A 22,594-nucleotide genomic window follows, 5' to 3' on the forward strand; every position below is an offset into this window, starting at 1 on the left:
TAGAATCAAAGCTACGTATAGGTTAGGTACCCTCTATCCGTTTGTGTAACTCTGACAAGGTAAATGCAAAAAATCATTATAATCGGTTAAGTATTTTAAACTCACTATATTAAATAACAGAAATAATACTATCAGTAGATATATGTCACAGTTTGTTAATTTCCCACAAAAACAAAGGCCTCACCTCATCTTGAAGAAAAGGTTTTGGAGCTTAGTTTACCAGGCTGTGCTGCTGCGTTCGGGCATTTGGGCAGTTTGATGAACGTGTGGCATATTTTCTTCCAACACATGCAGGTTTTATCATGATCTTTACTTAACCGCTGTATCACTATCTACCTGCCGGAGGTAACGTAATGATTTTATGCCAAACAATTTTTTACCCCAATTAAATATGACTTTGGCCCATATATCTATTCCCCATAATATCATCTTAGAGACATCACTTATATTTATTTACGCGTTTATTTAAATATCTCGTAATGTTTATAAAACTACCGATTCGAATTGCAAAGTGTAAACGGCAAGTTTTTATCAACGTAAAACGTTTACAATTAATTATGTTAATAAGGATTTATTCTTTGCGACAACCAAACTAAGCTAAACAGCACATGGTATGTTTTTAGTCTATGTTTTGTGTTCTTAATTTCCTATATATTTTATTACCTTACAGTGTCACAATTTAGTGTTTAGAATTACTTATTCAAATTAGTTTACGTATCAGTCACATTCTATTATATTAAAAAAATACGAATTTGTTTGTTAATGTTATTCATTGTAAATATTCCACAATTTTAGGAAAATGTCAAGGACATATTCTAATACACTTGATAGAGAGTATATAACAACCATTTATATATACTTTAAATCATCGATATCCATATATATTTTCATATGTCAATTCGGATTTTTTTAAACTACATTAATATATTAAGATGCATAATCTATTTACAATTTTACAAGCTATTCATTCTGGGCGGAACAGAGTCAGTAATATTCTTTAAATATCCTAATTATATATTAATGAAAAGGCTACGAAACGTATTAAATTATTATCATAATGTCAACAACCTCTTAAGGACAGTCGGAATTGTGGAATTCCGGAAATGATCGCTATGGTATTGACGTAACATTTAAAAAATACGCACAAAGAGAATGTCAGCAAAGCGGAATATTTTCGGAAAGTCATACGTCAAGAAAGTGTTTAATGGGTTCAATTAAGATAACATTGTAATGAACGAGACAAGATTTAATATCCTGGGGATGATACTTGATTCAATTCCTTACTTAACGTATTTTATGTGTGTAATATAATTATATTGATATATATGAAACAACGTAAATATTTTTAAGAGCATGCAAAAAATTGTTTTATATGAAGTATCACATACAAGTCTTTTAGAGCAAGTAAGCTGTGCACTAGGATTTTATTTACAAATAGGTACATAAGGAGTACTTTTGTCTTATACTTTCAATGTTGATTTATTTTAATAGTTACTGTCGTTATCGCTGCGAGATGTTTTTTTGCCTAAAATCTTCCTTAATACATGGATGATTTTATTTTAACAAAGAAAAAAGATAAAAAAAATGTTTAAAAATATCAAAAATCTAAATATATAATTTATTCACGTATGATTTTAAAAGCAGTTTTGAATCATCATTTTACAGAACTATATTAAAAGTAAGGCTACCACCGGTTCAGAATGTAGATTCTACCGAGAAGAACCGGCATGAAACTCAGTAGTTGCTATTTTCCATCGTTTAAAATACATTATGTTCGTTAAAAACTATTATATATAACATATCACTGATTATATCAAAGTGATAAATGTTACTGTGTTTGACGAGTTGATTTATAAAAAAATACGAGTGCGTCTTGGGAAGCCCGACAGAAGTGATAACTTATACTAATCTAAATTGAGATATTTAATATGAAATTGTTTAACTTGTGAAAAGCTTAGGTCATTACTTAAATATGTATATTAATATGATTGTCATGTAAGAAAAGGTTATTTATTAATAAAATCTTTAATTGATTATAAAATATATTCTTAATTGCAATTCTTGAATATGTACATTAGAATTTTGTGTATGTACATTATTAGTGACATTATTGCTTGCTTACCGTAACGCGTTACGTAACGAAACGGTTTACCCTCCCATAAGAAGTTATCACTTCAAAAAAACAACAGATATTCGCCCTAGATAGCCCATTTATTGCGACAGGTTCTATGACTTACGCTACGACTAAAGGGGATGGTCCAGTAACGTTTAACGAAAACCTCACGGAGCATATATACCTATTGTGGGCATTGCATTGTGAAGAGCTTCGCGTGTAGACGTGTTTTGTGGTTTTGTTAACAGCCTATATGATATCCAATGAAACCCAAAAATCTGCAAGGAATATTTACATAATACATTAAACTTAGGGGTTTGTGCAAGATAGTCTGGGTCACTCATCAGATATTATACCGCCACACAACAATTCTTATTATTGTTGTCTTTCTGTTTATAGGGTGAGTGAGTCAGTTTAACTACAGGCACGGGGACATAACATCTTAATTCCCAAGCTTGGTGGCACATTTGCAATGCAAGAATAGTTAATATTTCTTACATCGCTAATATCTATGGGCGGTGGTGACCTTACCATCAGGTAGCACATTGGCCCGTCTACCTATCTATATTATAAATGTTTATATATGATTTTGTATTAATAGGTCTTAACTATGTGTCAACTGACAGGGCTTATACATTATTTAGTTGATTCTTAACAACAACGTCAAGAACCTGACTTAATAAAACACAAGGCTGTATACTTATTTCCTATAATAAATACATACGTTTATTCTTATTGCTTAGATGTCAAATTCAGGTCTTTGCTATATAAATAGTATTCATATTAAAACAATAATCTTAAGTTGGTATACCTATTTGTGAGTTTGTCTTATCACCATTAAAGTTGGCACCTAAATATTATTGTTTCATAGAGTAGTAGTAGTAGTAGTAGGGTCTTCCTGCTTGGCCTATGGGCCTAGCTGGGTACGGGCCTCGAGGCATGTCCTCAGCGGTAGCACACAGCTACCGCGTCACGATATTCTGACCCGATGGGTCAGAGTCCATTGGACCCAGTGGTATATCCGATGTTGGTGGGTGTCTAGTCCGGTTGTGGGTCAAAGCCGAGTGGTTGTCATATCCTGTGGTTGCGTCGTCCTATTGTTGCTCCAAACCGTCTTCGTCGATGCCTGCGTCGGGGCAGGTGGTCGGCGTTAGCAGGAGCTCACGAGGTTGAGGACGCCTGTCAGGTGGTCTTGCGTGTCTTTACAAGGGGCAATACCGTGGAGGTGTGTGCACGCACTGTTGTCCGCTCTTGTGAACATAGTGCGTGCGAGCATAGGGCGACCCAGGCGGGGGCCGCATACGTCAAACCCGAGCGGACGTAGGCACCGTAGATCCTCAGTTTGGTCTTCAGTGGAAGGCGGGATTTGAAGAGGGTGTGCAACTTCGACCGGGCCGCCGCAGCATGGTTCACCGCCCGATTAACGGTGGGAACCATTTGCAGCGACCGGTCGATGTGACACCCCAAGTAGCAAACTGAGGTCTGCCACTCTACGTCCTGGCCTCGGAGGGTGAGTTGACGCATTGGACTTCTGGCTCCGACAAGCAGAGCGGCCGTCGTCCCGACGTTGACGGCCATCCTCCACTTAATGAGTCACTCCGGAAGCAGATCCTTCATAGATTTATTGTACTATATACTTTGTTGTAACTCGCTACTAGATGGCACTGCAGCTCATTAACTTTGTACCGTTTAACTGATCGCAAAGACATATGATATACAAGTATATTTGAGTATGGAGAATGTTTGCACACAAGTGGTGTGATTACGTTTCACGTTTAAATTTACATACAAATTCTCTCAAATGTAACAAAAGGCAGATGTAGCGCGCAGAACATTATAATAAAGTAACAGAAGCGAATACAAAATCAAAAGCTAAATATAATGCCAACACTTTTGAGGTTTTAACAAAACAGGAACGCATTACCGGGAATTTGCATTCGCTTTTGTTCCTTCGCCCTAATGTTCAGAGCGCTCCACCTCAGCCTATAGGTATAATCCGAGCAAATTGAGTACACATTGATATACGAATGGTTTTTAGTGTGCAACGTGAAACTTTAGTAAAGAATAAAGTCAAGTGGATACGTAAAGATGTACAGATAGCAAAACAACGAAGTGTACAAAAAAATAAAATTTCAAACTTATTATTATTATTTTTTGACCAAACAAATATATACTAAATGTAGATAGTTTTACAACATATATTTTATTTATTAATCTTGGTTATCACTGTGACCGTAGCTATAAAAATCCAAATAAACGTACATCCGAATGATAATTTGTTTTAATAGCCTTTAACTGTACGAGCAGAGGTACCAACATAAATAATCTTAAATTTTTACAATATCTAACTCGCGTAATTGTAAGCCATATACAAATTTGCAAATAAGTTCGTAGTTTTCCATAGATAAGTATTATTTATTATAACTAGTAGTACACAAATTATTAGCAACGATAGTCATATTCCTTTATTTATAGCTCTTTTAATATTATCATTCATTATTATTATTAACATAAAAATGTCACACATATATATACTATAGTTGCACACTGTACATCTCATTTTATATTTGCTTTTGAAACCTTTCATCGATCTTGTTAATTTATAATGATGTCGAGGTTGGGCGTACGAATCCATGTCCCATATACATCAATAAAAAGTAAATAAGTTTTACCATAAAAAAAAATCTAACTATTAGCGTGTATTAAATTCAAACGTCGATGAATATTGAGTCGAAAGAAAAACTCAATTTAATTGGACACAAAAAACAACCTAAGACATGTAAGACAATTGACTCAGTCTTCTTGATTTAACTTTTAACAATTTTAACCCCACATCATAAATGAAGCTAAAACATGTAAAGTATACTTACATTTATGTATGGATATATAAGCACGTATTATTAAATACACCTACCACCCTGATCTCAATCTTCAAATGTAACTCTTCTTCTTCTCTAACCCAGAGGTTACATGGAATAAAACCCTAATAAGATATATGAACATCTTATCTGTTGTATGTTTTGTTATTATTTTATTTTTTCATATATTTAACCCATCTTCATTTAAGAGTATACATAATAATACATAATATATTTTTTAAATAGGAAGTTATTTTTAGAGGCTTATTAAATTGTTTTTCAATATAATTACAATTACCGCTAACAGCTAACTTATAACGCGCGTTTTTAATTAAATTCATAACAATTAGTTGTTTATGTACAATCTTTTATATATTTAAAGATCGGATCTACAGTAACTTACAATTATAAGTCATTATATTATTATTTATTATTTCTGGGAATTAAGTACAATAAACGTCTGTAAATTATATTTATATTACGAACAAAATGTTTAATTACTATATTATTGAATCAAATAATTGTTCCCATTTTTCTTTAAAATAGTATGCATACTTGGTATAGAAAGAAATATCAATAATACATTAAAAATATTAATATTAATAATAAATTTCAAAATTTAATAACTTCTCTATTTTTTTATAATTAAAACTCAATCACTATTCCAACAGGAAGACAACGATACTGAGTACCGTCGTTGGTGGTAAAATTTGTGATGAGCCCTTTTCGCACTCAATTAAAAAGTATCAATATAATAAATAATCAAAAAACCGAATATATTTTATAATTCAAAGCATATAACCTATTTTCCTAATCCTTCAAATCAAGTACATTAATCATAATGTCACGCTGATGTGAGGTCAACGATTATAAACCACTTAGTATTTCAATTGACAAGAATTGACATCACAGATATTGATTTACAAATATGATCGTAGTTTATAAGATCTCTAAATATATAGCTCACAATACATTTATTAGTTTTGCATAAAATAATTTTCATAACAATATCTTATCAAATAATATACCTATCTCGAAAATTTTTGTTTTCAAATTTTATCAATACAACGATGTCAACGATATCTGATTTTCTTTTTTTTTTTCTGACTTTCATGCTTGAAATGTCTTAACCGAAAATTTCCTCAATTATTTTAAGGAAAACAATTCGCTTTATACTATATTTTATAACTTCCAAATTAATAATTATCATTGAAATTGTAATTAAATACACAAAATATTTAAATATACAAATATATTGAGTTTAATTGACATAACACCGAAAATTACTTAGGCAATATATTATTCTTAAATGTTATTTGAATTAGACGGTAAACTAAAGCAAACAATAAGTTATCGAACAAGTAATTCATCAAACGAGGTAATATCTTTTACTAATAGCCCAGAGTTTGTCTGGGTCAATTACCCGTAGGCACGAAGCCAGTAGGAAAATTGCGTGAATATTAAAAAAAAACATCACCACATAATTGATTTTCTATGTCATCCTCAAGGTCTACATAAAAAAAAACAGGAAACCCTTACCGTAACAAATGGATGTTGGACATTGTATATTTACGTTTATTGGGGTTTTACCAGAGCTATTTTAAGCCATATTATCAAGATATTTATAGAACTACAATAAATGTACTAAAGGTACACACATACTCAACAGTGACTACATTGTTACAAGGACGTATTTTTTGTTCGTATTTAAAAATTGATACAGCAGATACGGCGTTAGCTACGACCCTGACCCCAGATATCATTTCGATACTAATTTAACTTAACCTTACGTGCTTACGTGCTTTCCGAGGCATGGACGTACCATTACTAATTGGAACTCCTGGCTGCTGCTGTCTTAACAGAAATACCGGTAATCCAGTAAATCTGAATTCTGATACATATAAGCTAGCAAGTAAGCAAAGAAATAGTTCATTATTATAGTAATAGTAAATGATGCAGAAATGTTTCGCAGAGTTTAGATATTTATTGTATATTCTATATATGTTTATTTTCCGGTATTACTTCCTAAATTTGCCGACCTAATAAGCTAACTAGGCCAAGGCTTTAGCCGATAGTTCCGCTACTGGGTTTGTGCGTTTTTTCTGTCGTCGTTTGGTTATTTAAATTATATATCCTTAGATAGAACTTTTGAAATGTTTACTTCCCCGAACATTTTTATTAATATAAATATTCTCAGTAATAGTCTAGTTTCAAAAGTCTTTATTTAAAGTACAGCACCTGGCCTTATTCCCTTTCCGGGTGAAAGGAGGGCTGATTCATTTTTTGCGCAGAGGATCGGAATTACGATTCAACAGGAAAAAGCTGCTAGAATTCTTGTCACAATACCGTGCGGTCATAATTTGAACAGAAACTATTTTTAATTTTCATTCGTATATAATTTAGGCCTTATTGTGAGTAAATACGTTTACATTCATCCATCACGTTAATTTATAATTTTAATTAATGTACATCTACACGTCAAACCGTTGCATTAATTATAATGATTTCAGACAGAACGACAGACATATAAATATATATTAGAGATATAATATAGTACGAATAGCGTAGAAATAACTAATGTCTGTTACAATGCCAAGGGCAGAAGTGACCATTTACCTTCGTGTATTCAATCGGGTGAAGCAGGTCTGCCTTATAAAGCCTATATAAAGAAATGCTAACAATTTAAAAGTAACATTATCCAATGATTGATAAGTTTTGATACGATTCGACCAATACTTGGCGCCATTCACTCATCCTGTATTGCTGTGTCCGGTTTTCACCAATTCATTCAACAAATTGTTACTTTATCACAATCGAATCCAAACGTAATTGTTGTAATTTTTGTTGTATCGTAATTGTGCAGCAATTTTCTTGTTCTTCTATAAAAAAAAACCCGTTGCGGTTCGGTCGATGTTGTATCGAAAATCGTACGATTCTCATGTCAGTTACGATTATGCTGAAGTTTATTTTTGTAAAGCATAGTCAAAGTTTGTATAGTATAGATCCGTGGTTTGCAAAGTATTGACGGTCTATGTCTTTATAAATATACACATATACATTTGAGCCGTTGTTACGGCTTATACTATACTTACTACTTATACTGTAGTAAAAAAAGTAGTAAAATCTCCGTGGTCCTAACTAATATTATTATTAAGCTTTCGTTGAATAACCTTGAAGAATTCCGCTGAGTTTCTAAACATTTCCATAGACTAAAGATTCTTAAAGCTAAAAATAGAACTAACTACAATTAATATAAAAATCTATAAAAAAAGTATCGAGTTTACAATTATAGAGGTATTTTTTTAATATTACAAAATATGAATTGACAATTAAAAACGTACTATTGTAAAATCGTTCAATATAATAATATTGTAATAACAATAAAATTAATTGCAGTATGTACATAAGAATTTCCTAGAATTGTTAAGTCGTTCTGATTATATACATTTAATAAAAGTAACTAATTCAGTTATATCAATCTATTCTTGATTTTACAATATAACGATTCACATTTTATTCAATTGAATAGAGTCATATATACACGGAGCAAATTAAGTGTCATTGATCCTACTAATATTATAAACGTGAAAGTTTTTTTGTTTTTTTATTTTCGATAGCGTAAAAATGTCTAGAAAAAATAGGAATAGATATGGCTTACACTCTGATTTAATACACAGGCTACAAAACACCTCTATCCCTTACACGTAGTTGAAGCTTTTGGTGGAAGCTAGTATGATAATAATTGACTTAATTATTCGAGTTGCATTAAAACCTTTTTTCTCGGTAATGTTCATCGAAAAACTTTAGAAAATATACATGTCAATTTACCATGTTTACAGCGTTTTCTCTTCGTTTTATAAAATTTTACAAACAATTAGAAGAAATAGATATAAATAAGCAAGATACTTATTCGCTTATTGAACCGAACCTGTTTTTAATTTAATTACAATTAGTTAAACGACTATTATCACAAGATTTTTTTTATTGACTTCAGCATATTAAATAATACAATACCAAGATAACCTACGGTTTATTTTAATAACATAACATTTCTTAACGAATGTTTAATGTAATTGACGAGCGTCAATTGCGATGCAGCCACTTTGTCGCCTAATTTATCAGTACGGGACGATATGTTGTGCTGTAGACTTTTCTCCAAAAGCGCAGGGGTTGTCAGACGTGCAATATCTACTTCTTAAGCGAAACTTCATTCAGTTTTGCTATATCTCATATTAGCTGCCCATCTAATTACAACCCCTCTATATTAACAACTATATTGTAATACATATAACTCCATTATTTTACGTGACGTCATCGTCAACAATGATCGTCATGTTTCAGCTAATTTACACAAAACCATAATGAATTCTAAGTACACCTAAACCTTCCTCTTGAATAAATCCGTCCATCGGTGAAAACCTGACAAATATATTATTATTATTATTAAAAGCATTGACAAATATATGGGAAATGAAACGTTACATCCCTTGATTAAACTGGCTCGGTTAACTTTAAAACGAAACAGCAATCTGAAAAATAATATTACTGTTCGGCGCTAAGCTAAGTATCAAATGAGCTTAGTTCATAAATATACCGCAGAATCAGTCCTATCTCTGTCACCCACCCTAAATCATAAGTTTTTATTTCAAAATTATATGTTAATTTGGTTTCGTATTTCTAAAATACAAAAATAACCTTTACATTTAGTTAAATAATGTAATATAACTATTCAAGATTGCTTATAAAAACCTACATAAATAAAGTATATAAATTGTTTTTTTTTATACTTGCAAGAAAATTTCTTGATGATGATGATGATGTCGTTCTGACCGATTAATACAATCTCAAGGGAGACCAGCCAACAAGGCAGGATACTTTAATAAAATACACTTATAATTATATTTTATTTTTACTAGTATTTGTACTTAGCTAATTGTTTAGCTTTCTAATCTTTATATTATTAATTATATTATTAATTAACTTTTAATAGTCTAAACAAATGTATATATATCAGAGTAATATTCAAGCCGAAACGTTTTTTTATTTTTCTCTTCTGCTCATTTTTCGTTTTGTTTTTTTTTTCACTTTTGTTGTAGCAAGCAATAGTAATGAATAATTTAATGAGCATGTAGTGTTTGCTTTGAAATGATTTTACATAATTTATGGATGTATATACCTATAATTACATATAATTGTATATTTATGTAAGAATGACAAATGTAAAAATCGCAAGCAAACCTAATAAATAAATAAATAAATAAATAAATAAATAAATAAATAAATAAATAAATAAATAAATAAATAAATAGATAAAAAGATTAATAGATAAATAGATAAATAGATAAATATATAAATCGATAAATAGATAAATAGATAAATAGATAAATAAATAGATAAATAGATAAATAGATAAATAAATAAATAAATAAATAAATAAATAAATAGATAGATAAATAAATAGATAAATAAATAAATAAATAAATAAATAGATAAATAGATAAATAGATAAATAGATAAATAGATAAATAAATAAATAAATAAATAAATAAATAGATAAATAGATAAATAGATAAATAGATAAATAAATAAATAAATAAATAAATAAATAAATAAATAAGTAAGTAAGTAAATAAGTAAGTAAATAAATAAGTAAATAAGTAATTAATACATAAGTAAGTAAATAAATAAATAAATAAATAAGTAAGTAAATAAATAAATAAATAAATAAATAGTGCACAAATAGTGCACAAATGTGAGCGCGAACTCAGGTGCACCCTAATCCTTCACTCTCATAATCCGATAAAACAGCAAATCCGACACGACTGAAAAGAGTTCAGGCACAGGATCTCGGAATCTGTAGATTTATATCTAGCCGTTAGATAAACGAGGCAGGCATTTAGTAGGTAATAAACATATATACTAATCAAAAGACATCGATTATTATAGGCTGTCTGTGTGATATTGTATAATATGCAGAATTACGATGTTATCAAACCTAACATGTTTGGTAGTCTAAATTTAAAGTTGCAAACATTCAACAATATTATTTATTTAAAATAAATTTTAATGCAAATGAAAAAATAGCAATAAATGTAGTAAGAGTACTTCATAAGAGAAATATTTTTGAAGCCTAGTATAAACAATAACACTAACGACAACATCTTCCGCGCTTATTAAAAGCGCAATAATAATTAATATTCAGTCCAAATTATAATTTGGAAATGCATACTTAATTATCGCTGTATAAAACCAAAAAAAAAAAGTTTTAATTAATATTATTACAGTGTAGTCTTTTTTTAACTTTTTATAAACCAATATAATTACTTTGACGCAGCTGACGTTGATTATCTATCATACGCTACGGATACTATTTGTAAAAAATACCCTTCCCATACCATGTAACAGATAAGGCGACCTACGATCTTCAAATTTCGTCATTTTATGACGATATTTATTCACTTGACTTTTAATCGACAATGCGTACCTATTAATATTAAAATGACAATGTGTTCGACATCTTTCTTGTTACTGCTATTTAGTTTACAAGTGACACACGCCAACACTCAAGGTGTGTATTTTGACATTTGTTTGTATATATTTATTATGTTTGTATATTTTTGATGTATTCCCATAAGTTATTTTAAGAATTAAAGTTCAATTTGTTTTTAGCCGAGTACTTAAGCAATCTATATATTCAATGAAAGAGTCTATAAAATAATATTTTACTAAAGTAAGAATTAATAAATTTCATTTTATTGTACGTGAAACAAATGATAAGACTATTTAATATTTTTCAATGTTATTTTTATAAGCCTTATTTTAAACTAGCGTATTACTCTTTCCTTCAATATTGCTATTTAATTATTACAGGCGAGGAATTAACCTTCGAAACAACTAAGAGTTATGAAATTACGGAAGCAGCATACGATGAATTTTCATTGGAAACCACGAAAAGCAATCAAACTAAAGTAACTGTAGATGATGATTTATTCTTTGAAACAACGAAAAGCAATGAAACTACAGAAGCTACAGGCGATGAGATTTCCTATGAAACAACGATAATCAATGAAACTACAGAAGCAGGTGATGAATTCTTCTTCGATACAACGAAAAGCAATGAAACTACAGAAGCTACAGGCGATGAGATTTCCTATGAAACAACGATAATCAATGAAACTACAGAAGCAGGTGATGAATTCTTCTTCGATACAACGAAAAGTGATGAAACTACAGAAGCTACAGGTAAAGAATTTTCCTATGGAACAACAAAAATAAATGAAAGTAAAGAAACTGTAAATGATGAATTCTCTTTTAAAACTACTACGGAAAGCATTGGAACTTTAGAAACTGCAGGTGATGAATTCTCATTTGAAGCAATGAAAAACAATGAAACTAAACAAGTTGAAGTAAAATTAAGCGACTATATTCTTAAAGTTATTGAATACTACAAACAACCTAACCCTGAAGGATTGCCAAACGCCAACATCCCAGATCCATATTTTGTTCCGGATTCAAGACAAATTTTAGGTTTTGGAACTAATTTGGAATTCACGGATACAGCAGTTCATGGTGTTAATAAGTTTCGCGTACTATATATTAATGCAAATATCGGAAAAATGGAGGTTCGTTACTTATTATATATTCACAATTTTTTTTTTATCTAAGATTATTACTTTTTATTTTTATTTATTATGACTACATTAAAACCTCATTTCTAATATAAATTTCCAGTGTCACTCCGCTTTTGAAATTGATAAACTGCAAGTTCGAGGCAAATATTCATTGAATGTGTGGCTCAACTCTTACCCAGGGGATTTTACCGCTGATATTATTGGCATAAAAAACAAAGTGTTGGCTACATTGGGTGTAGAACAAGATGGTAAACTTAGAGCACAAAACATATCCGTGGATATAACATTTAAAAACATTACCGTAAAATTTGAAAATGCAGGTTTTCTAGCCACAATGTTGCAAGGAGTTTTTAATTCCATGGGTAGCTTAGTTTATGACTCCATCAGAACCTATCTGGTTCAAGATGCACACACAAACATGAGGGAATATATCAACAAGAAATTGGATAAAATCGTCGGAAATATAAAATTTCCGAATACTGTATCTCCATTGGATATGATTATGGTTGACATTAGAAATAAAATCAAAGATATGAAAATGGATCCATTAGAAATTGAAGACTACTGTTCACAAATTGGAATATTTAAAATAGCCCTCAATAATACTTTACTAAAAGGCTTATCTACATTTCATCGAACTGGAAATATAACTCTTAGCTTAGAGAATAATACCGTAGTGTCTGATTTTAACATTGGTGCTAAAGAGCTACGTGGTTCAACGCGTTGGGAAGTTTCAGGTATTAATGGGTATTTGATTAAAACGGGTACTGTTTCCTTCTCCGTTGAATATATTCAAGCAAGATTTGTACTTGCTTTAGCATTAAATAAAATAAAAAGCGTAGAATTTAGAGATTTACAACTCGATGTTGGTAATATACAAATCGGATCTGATGGAACAGGGACATTGGACTACATAATAGAACTATCAGCTAACATACTACCAACTCTTCTGCGATATCAGTTAATAGAAGCAATGGAAACCCCTGTTAGATGGCTAGTACAGCATAAAATAGATAATTTAAACCTCGAAGAAGTAATAATTAATGAATTACCAAAAATAGATCAATTACAGAGAGAAGACTTCCAACTTACTGAGCTTAGAAGTCTTAACTCGACTGATGAAATATTTTTTGACGATGAAGAATTTTTCAACTTTTGAATATATTCAAACTTATACGTCTATGCGTCTTCATGGCAGCTCAGACCAGAACAGTCTTACTAAAAATGGAGACCTAGTGGAATATGAGTAAACAGTGGATTATCTTGCGTGGTTTAATAATATATAAATGTAATATAAGTTCATGTTATTGTCAAAATATTAATAAAATTATTTTTAATTAGAAATTAATTATTACGAATATAATTGGGAGAATTGAAATTATATTCAAATATAAAACTGTGATTATTTTGAATATGCACAAAACTTTGATACTGATGTTGTTGTTACCTCCTCTATAGAAAAACAAAAAATATTAAAAAAAGCGAATTTATTTATTTGTCCTCAAACTTTTGTATTAATTTACTGTAAAATATAATTTATAAATTATTCATTGTTCTCGTATGTCTCATGAGTTAGCTTACAATATAAGCCATAGTTTGTTGGTTGTTACTATTTACTTGATAGATGGGCTTAGTGCAAGCTCTGGGATCATACTCATAACGTATTCCTCTACTAAGCAATAATACTTGCATGATTAGTATTTCTTACCATACCTGTCCTAATGGATGGTAATGACCATTATACCTACCAGTTGATCAGGTCGATGCGGACTTTTATGTACTTGAAGATACAGTTTCAAGGTGGCATAAGCATAATTTAATGCTTAAAATAAATTTAGTATTTATGTAAATAAGGATATTTTGCAAATGTAAAACCTCTTTTTTTGCATCTCGGAAGAAAAAAATTCCAACATTTTGTTCAGAATACATGTTATGTTTGGCTAGTTATAAATAAATAGTTTTATTATATTTTTAATTAAAGCAACGTGGTCGAAGTTAAATTAGTTTCATTTTCAAAATAACAGATATATATATAATTTAGGAATTGAAAATAGTATATACTATGATTTACTTATGTAAGAAAGATTGACAATATAAGGGATACCAACTGCTTTTCACGGTAATATATATTGAATTTAAAAAATCTGCATTTTTTCACAAATATTAATATTTCAGAGATACGTTTTCTGTGCCTATTTTTTTATGGGGATTTATGTAGTTATTGATATGCCTGTATGATTAAAAGAAGCAAGATAATGTAATAATACTTCTTATCATTAATATACTTTAAATATCAGATGTATACTAGTGGTTGCCCTTTAATCGAAATTCTACCGTAATTCATTGCCAATAAAATATTAGATGCAATGATTCGAAAGATACATACGTGGGATAAATGAGGCTCAACTGGGCGATACCCTGTCACGACTACAATAAAACAAATCAAATGTAAAAAAAGTCATTGATTTTCATCTTTGACATGACGTGTATTGTCATTGACAGTATATAGATATGTAAACTACATATGAATGTTTCATATTAAATATTATGTAGATGTAAACGTGTATGTTTTATACGTATCGTTGTATGTGTAATCTATTTTTTGAATTATTTTAATGTATTTCAAATGCATATTTTAAAAAAATATTGACTTTCTGTACTGATTCTCCACATAAACTTTAATAATGTCAAATTTCAAACACCTCTGTCTGCATTTTTAAAAAAAAAAACGGGTACAGAGTTATTGCTATACGTATTAATATAAATCCTTCCTTGAAAGGGTGTTATTGGTCTTAGCTGGATGATTATAACAATTTCAAAATGACAGTCTAATCTGCCTTGATATGGGTGGAAAGATTAAGTCGCGGAGGATACCTGTCACATTGAAATACGTATAAAGGAAATAGTAAAGCATGCTATTCTATTCTAAAATATTAGAAGAAACATAATTACATATATACAAAATGTATGTGCAACAACTTTTGTAAGCTGTCAAGTACATAGCATCTTATTCTCATTAAAGTTATAAGCAATATTCAAAATTAACAAAAAAAATGTTTTGTCTTAATTATTTCATAGACATTCATAGTTTGAATGAAAGGCAGGAAGCTAAATGAATCAATGTTTATGATTATATAATTACTCATTAAACATACTTATTATAGAATCATAAACGTTAATTACTTTCATAATTAGTGTACGAATTAAAGTTCAGAATAACATTCATAAATCCAAGACTTAAAAAAAAATTACAATAAAATAGTGAATTATTGCTTTAACAACATAATTAATGCACAATAAAATTAGTGATATACAATCGTATTAGAAACACAATAACAATATTAAAAATATGCACACACAAACACGCGGCCATATTACGCGTTCTAGATAATAAGTGACCTGTGAACCATTCGGGATGTTCATTCAGTCGACGATCATTCGAGTGATTGTGACCGTGTCTCCAGAAAAATGATCACTATGATCCCGATTCTACTGCTTTGCTCCTTGTTTGTGTTCTGTCATGGCGAAGGTATTTATAAGTTCAGATAATTTACATTGGTGTGATCGACAGATCAGTTCAATTGTGTTTATTAAGGTTAAGTGAAAAAGGAATTTGCAAGCGTAATCTTAAATGATGTGATTAGCAAGACTATAGTGCAAGTTGAAGTGTATTCCAAAGTATAATTTAAATCTCGTATATATGTCAGCGTAAATATTGTGTACTATGGAAGGATTCTCGTAATTTATTTATTGACCTAATCATATATTTAGGCTAAATATATTTGTCACTATCAAGAATATATGACGCATAATAAATGCCTAAAAACAAAGAGTTATTTTTATAAGGTTTCTTATAAAATTGGTACAAAAACGATGAATATAGATTAGATAAATATTACATAATTTATAGGTATTCATTTATTAAGAAAACAAACAGTTAAATTAAATATTAAAGTTAACAAATAACTAAATATTCTTAACACTTATATCAGTAAAGGAACCATAACTTATTAGCATAGATTTGAGCAAGCACAACGCTTTTAGCAATTCCCTTATAATTGGAGTTATTCGGATCCCACTTAAAATTATTAGCATTCCAAATAATATAAGAGCAAACAACAATAAAATATTTTTCTTCTCATCAAAACAAAAACCATTTCCAGAATACACTACAACAACAGAATCGCAACTCGCAAAGGGGGAAGAAAAAATGAGTGAATATATTATAGAAGTTCTAGAACATTTCAAGAAACCCAACCCCGTGGGGATTCCGGGAGCAAAAGTGCCAGATCCATATCGAGTCCCAGATATGAAACAGTCCATATCTCTTGGAACTCTATACTTCAAAAATACGGCTGTGTACGGTATCAGCAAGTTTCGTATTTTATATGTCAATGCTGAAATCAGAGCTATGGAGGTAAGAATTAATAGAATATTACAAAAAACTACATAAATAACCAAAAAAAAATTATGTGGAAAACGAGACAGTTTTTCTAAATGTATCTCGATCTCGTATGAGTAGATTAGGGAATGAAATATCGTATGAAAATTCGAATTTATCGAAACAGAAATATTAAAGGCAATTACATATATCAGCATTTTTTAGAAAATTTACTTTCTAAATTGTATATCTATCAAAGGAATTAATATTGCATAACAGTTCGTCATATTTTTAGTTGGAATGGTGGAGTTCAATTCTCTTTTTAATCTTAAAAGAATAGAAAAAAAAGACGACCTAACGACAGATGGGACCAACCTTGTGACTTATTTTTATATCCCTTGTGCCTTCAATTAGACAGCTCACTCAATCTCCAAACCGACTCCGGAAACAAAGTGTACCTAATACGCTTGAATTTCTTCCAAAAAACATTTAAATTCCAGACGGAAATAACATTTTTGTTTTCTTATTTTAACGCATGTTTCGTAGAATTTAATTTTATGAATATTCACTTTAGTAAATTCTATATTATTTTCTTACATTTTGCACTCTGTGATCTATTCACCCGTATTGTAATGATTCTTACCACAATCCCAAGACTTTTGCATTCGCTCATTCGAATATCTTGTTATTTTTATTTACAGAGAACACGATATATGTATATTTCAAATGGGTTAATACTTCGTCTCAATTACAATAAGATTTAAGCTTCTGTTTATTTGTATACCCTTTTTGCCATATCTTATTACATCAATCCGGTGTATCATTTTTAATGACTTGAATACAAAAGTCATGTAAACCTACTAAGAAACCAATAAATAATATACCGTATACTAAAACGTGCCGGAGGGAATGGCTGATTATGTTTTTTATTATTTGAAAACTACGCTTCATATTTCAAATGTAATAATTATAATTAATGTATCAACAAAAACTATTACAATTGCAGGTTCACGCTTCATTAGCTATAGACAAGCTTCAAGCTAAGGGAGACTACACTATGTCGACTTGGCTTAATAAAGTTCAAGGACCTTTCACAGTAGACATAACAGGCATCAAGATTATAGCTAAAGCCAATTTAGGTGTGGAGCGCGACGGTAAATTGAGAGCACAAGATATTGCAATAGACATCGCTTTCAGTACAATAGCAATGAATTTTGAAAATGCTGGTTTCTTCGGCGGTATGTTACAAGGCGTAGTTAATTCGATCGGAACCTTCCTATTCGATTCTATCAAACCATACATACTTAAAGAAGCTTATACCAAAGCAAGGGAGGAAATTAATAAGAAACTTGACGAAGTAGCAGGTGATATGCAATTTCCCAACTCAATATCTCCCCTAGATATGGTTATCGCTGATGTTAGGAAAAAAGTTAGGGATATGCAAATGGATCCTTATAAAATTGATGACTACAACACAACAGCTAGCGTATTCACGGTGTCCCTGTCTAATACATGGGTAACAGGTATATCTTCTTTTCAAAGAGTGGGCAACATAACTTTGAAAATGGAAAACAACACAGTAATCGCTGACTTCGAAATCGGTACTCAGAAACTTCAAGGAACGACGCAATGGGAAATAGCTGCAATTAGCGGTTTGATATCTAGAGCGGGTAGAGCAGCATTCTCTGTAGAATATATCAGTGGTAGAGTTATCCTGGCTCAGCACCTCGATACGAGGAAGAGGCCGGTGTTCAGAGATTTGGATTTAGACATTGGTAACATTCAAGTTCGATTTGACGGTGCGGGAACTTTGGACTATGTTGTCGAATTCGCAGTGAATGTTCTGCCAAATCTTTTGAGGTACCAAATTATGGACGCTTTGGAAGGTCCAATAAAAGAGAAAGTACAGCAGGAACTAAACAAAATTAATGTCGAGGAAATGATTAAGCAAGAGTTACCGAAGGTTGATGAAATGCAGGAATCGGGCTTCAAGCTGTCAGCCCTTCATGTTCAAAGCACTGTAGATGAACCTTATGATGAGGATGAATTTTTCAATTTTTAATCTGGACAATAAAACATAATTATTGTAAATACATAATGAACATATTATTTTATTTTAGAATTATTATATATTACGAGAAAAATTGTATTTAAAAATAATTAAAAAATGTTAGGAGGTTTAATTAAACAATGGATTTCTACATTTATTATATTCATAAAATGTAATAAAAAAACATACTGTACATAATATGTAAAAAATATGGTACATATGTACATAATATGTAAAAAATATTATATTTTATATTATTTCACTTAACATAAATGTGTGCTCTCAAATCAATTGTAAATATTAATAATAAATCGGTACTTACAATAATATTTATACATTAAACATAATACCTCATTACCTTATGAATAAACTTAAAATTCAATTGTATAATGCACAAGTAAATACAAAATAGAAACTTTGTTGTTACAAAAGTATTATATAATTGTTAAACAATAAAAATAAAACAGAAATTATACACCTTAACATATGCATGGTAGATATATGTACTTATATACTATTATTATATATCACAGATAATACCTGGTAATAAATATCTCCTTTTTTTTCCTATGCACGTGTTTGAGCATCTATATGTCCTATAATAGAATTGTTTGACGCAAATTTTTCATATAAAATTCCTAACACGTTAAATTTTTGTTAGCGGCTCAGTGATGGAGCATTAAAAACTCGATTACGGTAAAACCGGTAGGTAACGGTGTATATCTTGAGATTCGAAGCAGTAATTTCGCTACAATTGGTTACTTCGATTGTTTCCTTACTGATGATTATTGTTATCTTAACTTTTTTTTTCCTTTAAGTAGTGTAACCCTACACACACTGAATTATATATAAAGTTCAAAATTTATATAATAAAAAATCTTGTAAAAATAACTCAAATGCATATGTATGTGAGCATTTATCAAAATATATTGCTTTTTTGTATTAGAATACGAAAATATATGATTTGAAACTGGTGTATATTCTGAACGGCAAAAACAATAAAAAAAATAACGTAGATTTAAACAAAAACAATCGAAACAGGCTTTACCTGTGGACTTGGAGTCTTGCAATGGAAAGTGGAGGGCTGACCGAAGACTGCAAACTTGCGAACATATAGCGTTCACGGGTGGCGTACGACGCACGCTCGCGCGAGACATTAGACAGTTAAATTTATCTTTCGTTCTAAATTTTTAATTTAAACGAACGTGTATTTTTAGTAGTTTTATTAAATAAAAATGGAGAAATATCAAGTTTTGATCTTCTTATTCATCGCTTTAGTTGCGCCGACATCTTCAAATTCAAGTAAGTGATTGAATCTTAGAAGAAAGTAGACAGACGAGTTGATTTAATCCGTGTCTATTTCCTGATAATGCTATAAAGTCCATGTTACTTTTACTATTATTTTTTACTTAATAAATTATTATTATATTATATAATCCGATAAACTATACGTCATAAATGCTTTACCCAAATATTTTAACTATAATAGATAAGCGTGTATCAATGAAATAAAACTATGGTTTCTTAATATTTTCTTTTTAATTAATATCTACAGGATCATTAAATAAAATTATTTTTTAATTAAAGCAGACTTTGTCTATGCCTTAATTATTTTTTAAACTTTTATGGCGCAATAAGTTTGTTTTTGGAATACTTAATACATTTCAAACCGAATTTAACAGAATAAGACGCTGTTTTTACACGATGTAGACCATAGACTTTTAAATTAATTTATGAAAGCATTTCACACTAGTCAAATAATTTACTATATTATTTAATTTATTAATATTGATTAAACACTTAGCTCAAATAGAAATCAAATGAACTAAACATACATGAGAAGTGCAAGTGCATTGACCTGACAAGTCAGACAAGTTACTTTTTCAATTTTATTTGAATACATCCAGGATATTAACATATTTTTAATATTCTCTTGTTTTTTAATACTTGTTTCATGTATTTTTTCTAACTCTTTTAATAAGAATAAGGTAATCAAGTTCAATTTTTTTTTGTAATACTTCTGTTATCATAGGCAAAGGTAAAAAAAACAAAAGTAATACAATTTATTATTTTTCAAACAAACGTAAAATTTATAAATTAGCCTGAAAGTGGTCCATTGTTCAGCTAAAGCCTCCTCTTTGAAGCTCATATCACCACTGCTCCAATGCTTTTTGGGCAACACGTGAGGCAGATTTACCTCACAATATTTTGAGTTCAGATTCACATGATCTAACCACTGATCCATCTCGAAGATTCGATTCGAACGATTTTTAACACAATTTAGAAAAAAATACTCACTATAAAAAATACCAAAACTGTGAATCGTCAAAACCAATAACATAAGACGTTATCTAAAAATAAAATACCAATCGCATCTCTGCTATCAATCAATCCAACTATTGCTCGAATATAGAATAAATACATACTTATAATTCTCTAATAAATCTGCAAACGTTTCATTCAAAGATTAATGTAACAACGTTGTATGTTGTTTCAATATGGTGTCTCACTAATAACATAATAATAATACTTGTACATCTTATTGTCTGTGACGCATCATTTTCATTTGAATAAATTACTTAATAGCTCTTCAAAGATGTCTCTTTAAATTTAATAATAAAGGCTATTGATGCATTGATAGTACAGAAAATAGTTTAGAACGAATAATTCATTCATTATGATGGACGTTTTTCTGACTAATTGGTCATCTCCTTCAAACGACTTCTTATAAGGAAGATTCAAACAAAAGCTGTACAGACATAACTCACAGATATATTCAATGTTTAAAAAAAACGTGTACACATAACAGCTAAATAATTCCATAGATGTCGAATGCTTTTTAATGTTTTTATCCTTTTATTAACGTATATATATTTACTCTCTTTTATGTTCTCTGGTAAAGACTTGCAAGATAGCGACATACTTTAGTAAAATTTTGTTATATATTTACCTTGCATATATAATATATATGCAACGTATGTGCACACTTCATGTATGTAATCTGTGCTTTACTGTATATTATCAAAGGTACCTTTGACAATTCATTTAGTCAGATAGAGCAACCGAGTGTGTTTATATAAAAAAAAAAATTAGCCAACTGTTGGCATATTAGGTCGCCTTGACCGATCAGTTAATCTATTTTGACGCAGCAGTTATTTTTTTAACAATTTTTTTTTCCCAAAAGATCCTTGTATTAAATTGTAAATTGAAAAATTTACCTTTTAAAAACATAATTTATGAAACTAGTATAAACTACGGATACTTGTTGTTAAATTTCCGTGTTGACATTGAAAATAAATAACTTTTGCTTTTGGCTCAATAGCTATATTTAAAAATAATATTTTCCTTGCAATTAACGCTTGGCTCATAACTGTTAGCAAAAATGTGAAAGTTCTAACTGACGTTGCAAATTTGGACACTTTCTTTGACGTACAATTTATACGTAAAATATTTACACATGATTTTAGAGCTCAACTTATTTCGGATATCATATGAAAAAAAAAAAATGTAATCATTTTTCTGTACTTAAAAACATAAATCAAATTTGGAGATTACAAAAAC

General features: G+C 30.0%; 3 protein-coding genes across 3 annotated transcripts in view; all 3 read left to right on the top strand.

Annotated features, from left to right (window-relative positions):
- The window catches only part of Jhbp2 (Juvenile hormone binding protein 2), a 178,563-nt gene that overhangs the window by 144,096 nt on the left and 11,873 nt on the right, over window positions 1-22,594 (top strand). Inside the window, exon 2 of the mRNA XM_026628866.2 lies at window positions 20,255-20,335. Coding sequence (XP_026484651.1) covers window positions 20,269-20,335 — 67 coding nt within the window. The 5' untranslated portion in view covers window positions 20,255-20,268. The remainder of the gene's footprint in view (window positions 1-20,254; window positions 20,336-22,594) is intronic.
- Window positions 11,476-13,815, top strand: LOC113392701 (uncharacterized). Its single transcript, XM_026629243.2, has 3 exons — window positions 11,476-11,539; window positions 11,842-12,593; window positions 12,703-13,815. The coding sequence occupies exons 1-3, from the start codon at window positions 11,476-11,478 to the stop codon at window positions 13,759-13,761; spliced, it is 1,875 nt and encodes a 624-aa protein (XP_026485028.2). The 3' UTR covers window positions 13,762-13,815.
- LOC113392431 (uncharacterized) lies at window positions 15,978-19,214 on the top strand. The gene is made up of 3 exons (XM_026628861.2): window positions 15,978-16,131; window positions 16,766-17,019; window positions 17,990-19,214. Exons 1-3 carry the CDS (start codon window positions 16,071-16,073, stop codon window positions 19,043-19,045), a joined length of 1,371 nt encoding a protein of 456 aa, XP_026484646.2. The 5' UTR covers window positions 15,978-16,070; the 3' UTR covers window positions 19,046-19,214.

This window comes from Vanessa tameamea, chromosome 5 (genome assembly GCF_037043105.1).
Source record: "Vanessa tameamea isolate UH-Manoa-2023 chromosome 5, ilVanTame1 primary haplotype, whole genome shotgun sequence".
In the NCBI taxonomy this organism is placed as follows: domain Eukaryota; kingdom Metazoa; phylum Arthropoda; class Insecta; order Lepidoptera; family Nymphalidae; genus Vanessa; species Vanessa tameamea.

What these genes read in the sequence shown, in the direction of transcription:
- LOC113392701 (XM_026629243.2), top strand. Translation starts at nt 11,476, where the DNA reads ATGTGTTCGACATCTTTCTTGTTACTGCTATTTAGTTTACAAGTGACA. An exon ending in GACACACGCCAACACTCAAG is followed by an intron (nt 11,540 to 11,841) that starts GTGTGTATTTTG and finishes TAATTATTACAG; the next exon opens with GCGAGGAATTAACCTTCGAA. An exon ending in CAAATATCGGAAAAATGGAG is followed by an intron (nt 12,594 to 12,702) that starts GTTCGTTACTTA and finishes ATAAATTTCCAG; the next exon opens with TGTCACTCCGCTTTTGAAAT.
- LOC113392431 (XM_026628861.2), top strand. Translation starts at nt 16,071, where the DNA reads ATGATCACTATGATCCCGATTCTACTGCTTTGCTCCTTGTTTGTGTTC. An exon ending in TGTGTTCTGTCATGGCGAAG is followed by an intron (nt 16,132 to 16,765) that starts GTATTTATAAGT and finishes AACCATTTCCAG; the next exon opens with AATACACTACAACAACAGAA. An exon ending in CTGAAATCAGAGCTATGGAG is followed by an intron (nt 17,020 to 17,989) that starts GTAAGAATTAAT and finishes TTACAATTGCAG; the next exon opens with GTTCACGCTTCATTAGCTAT.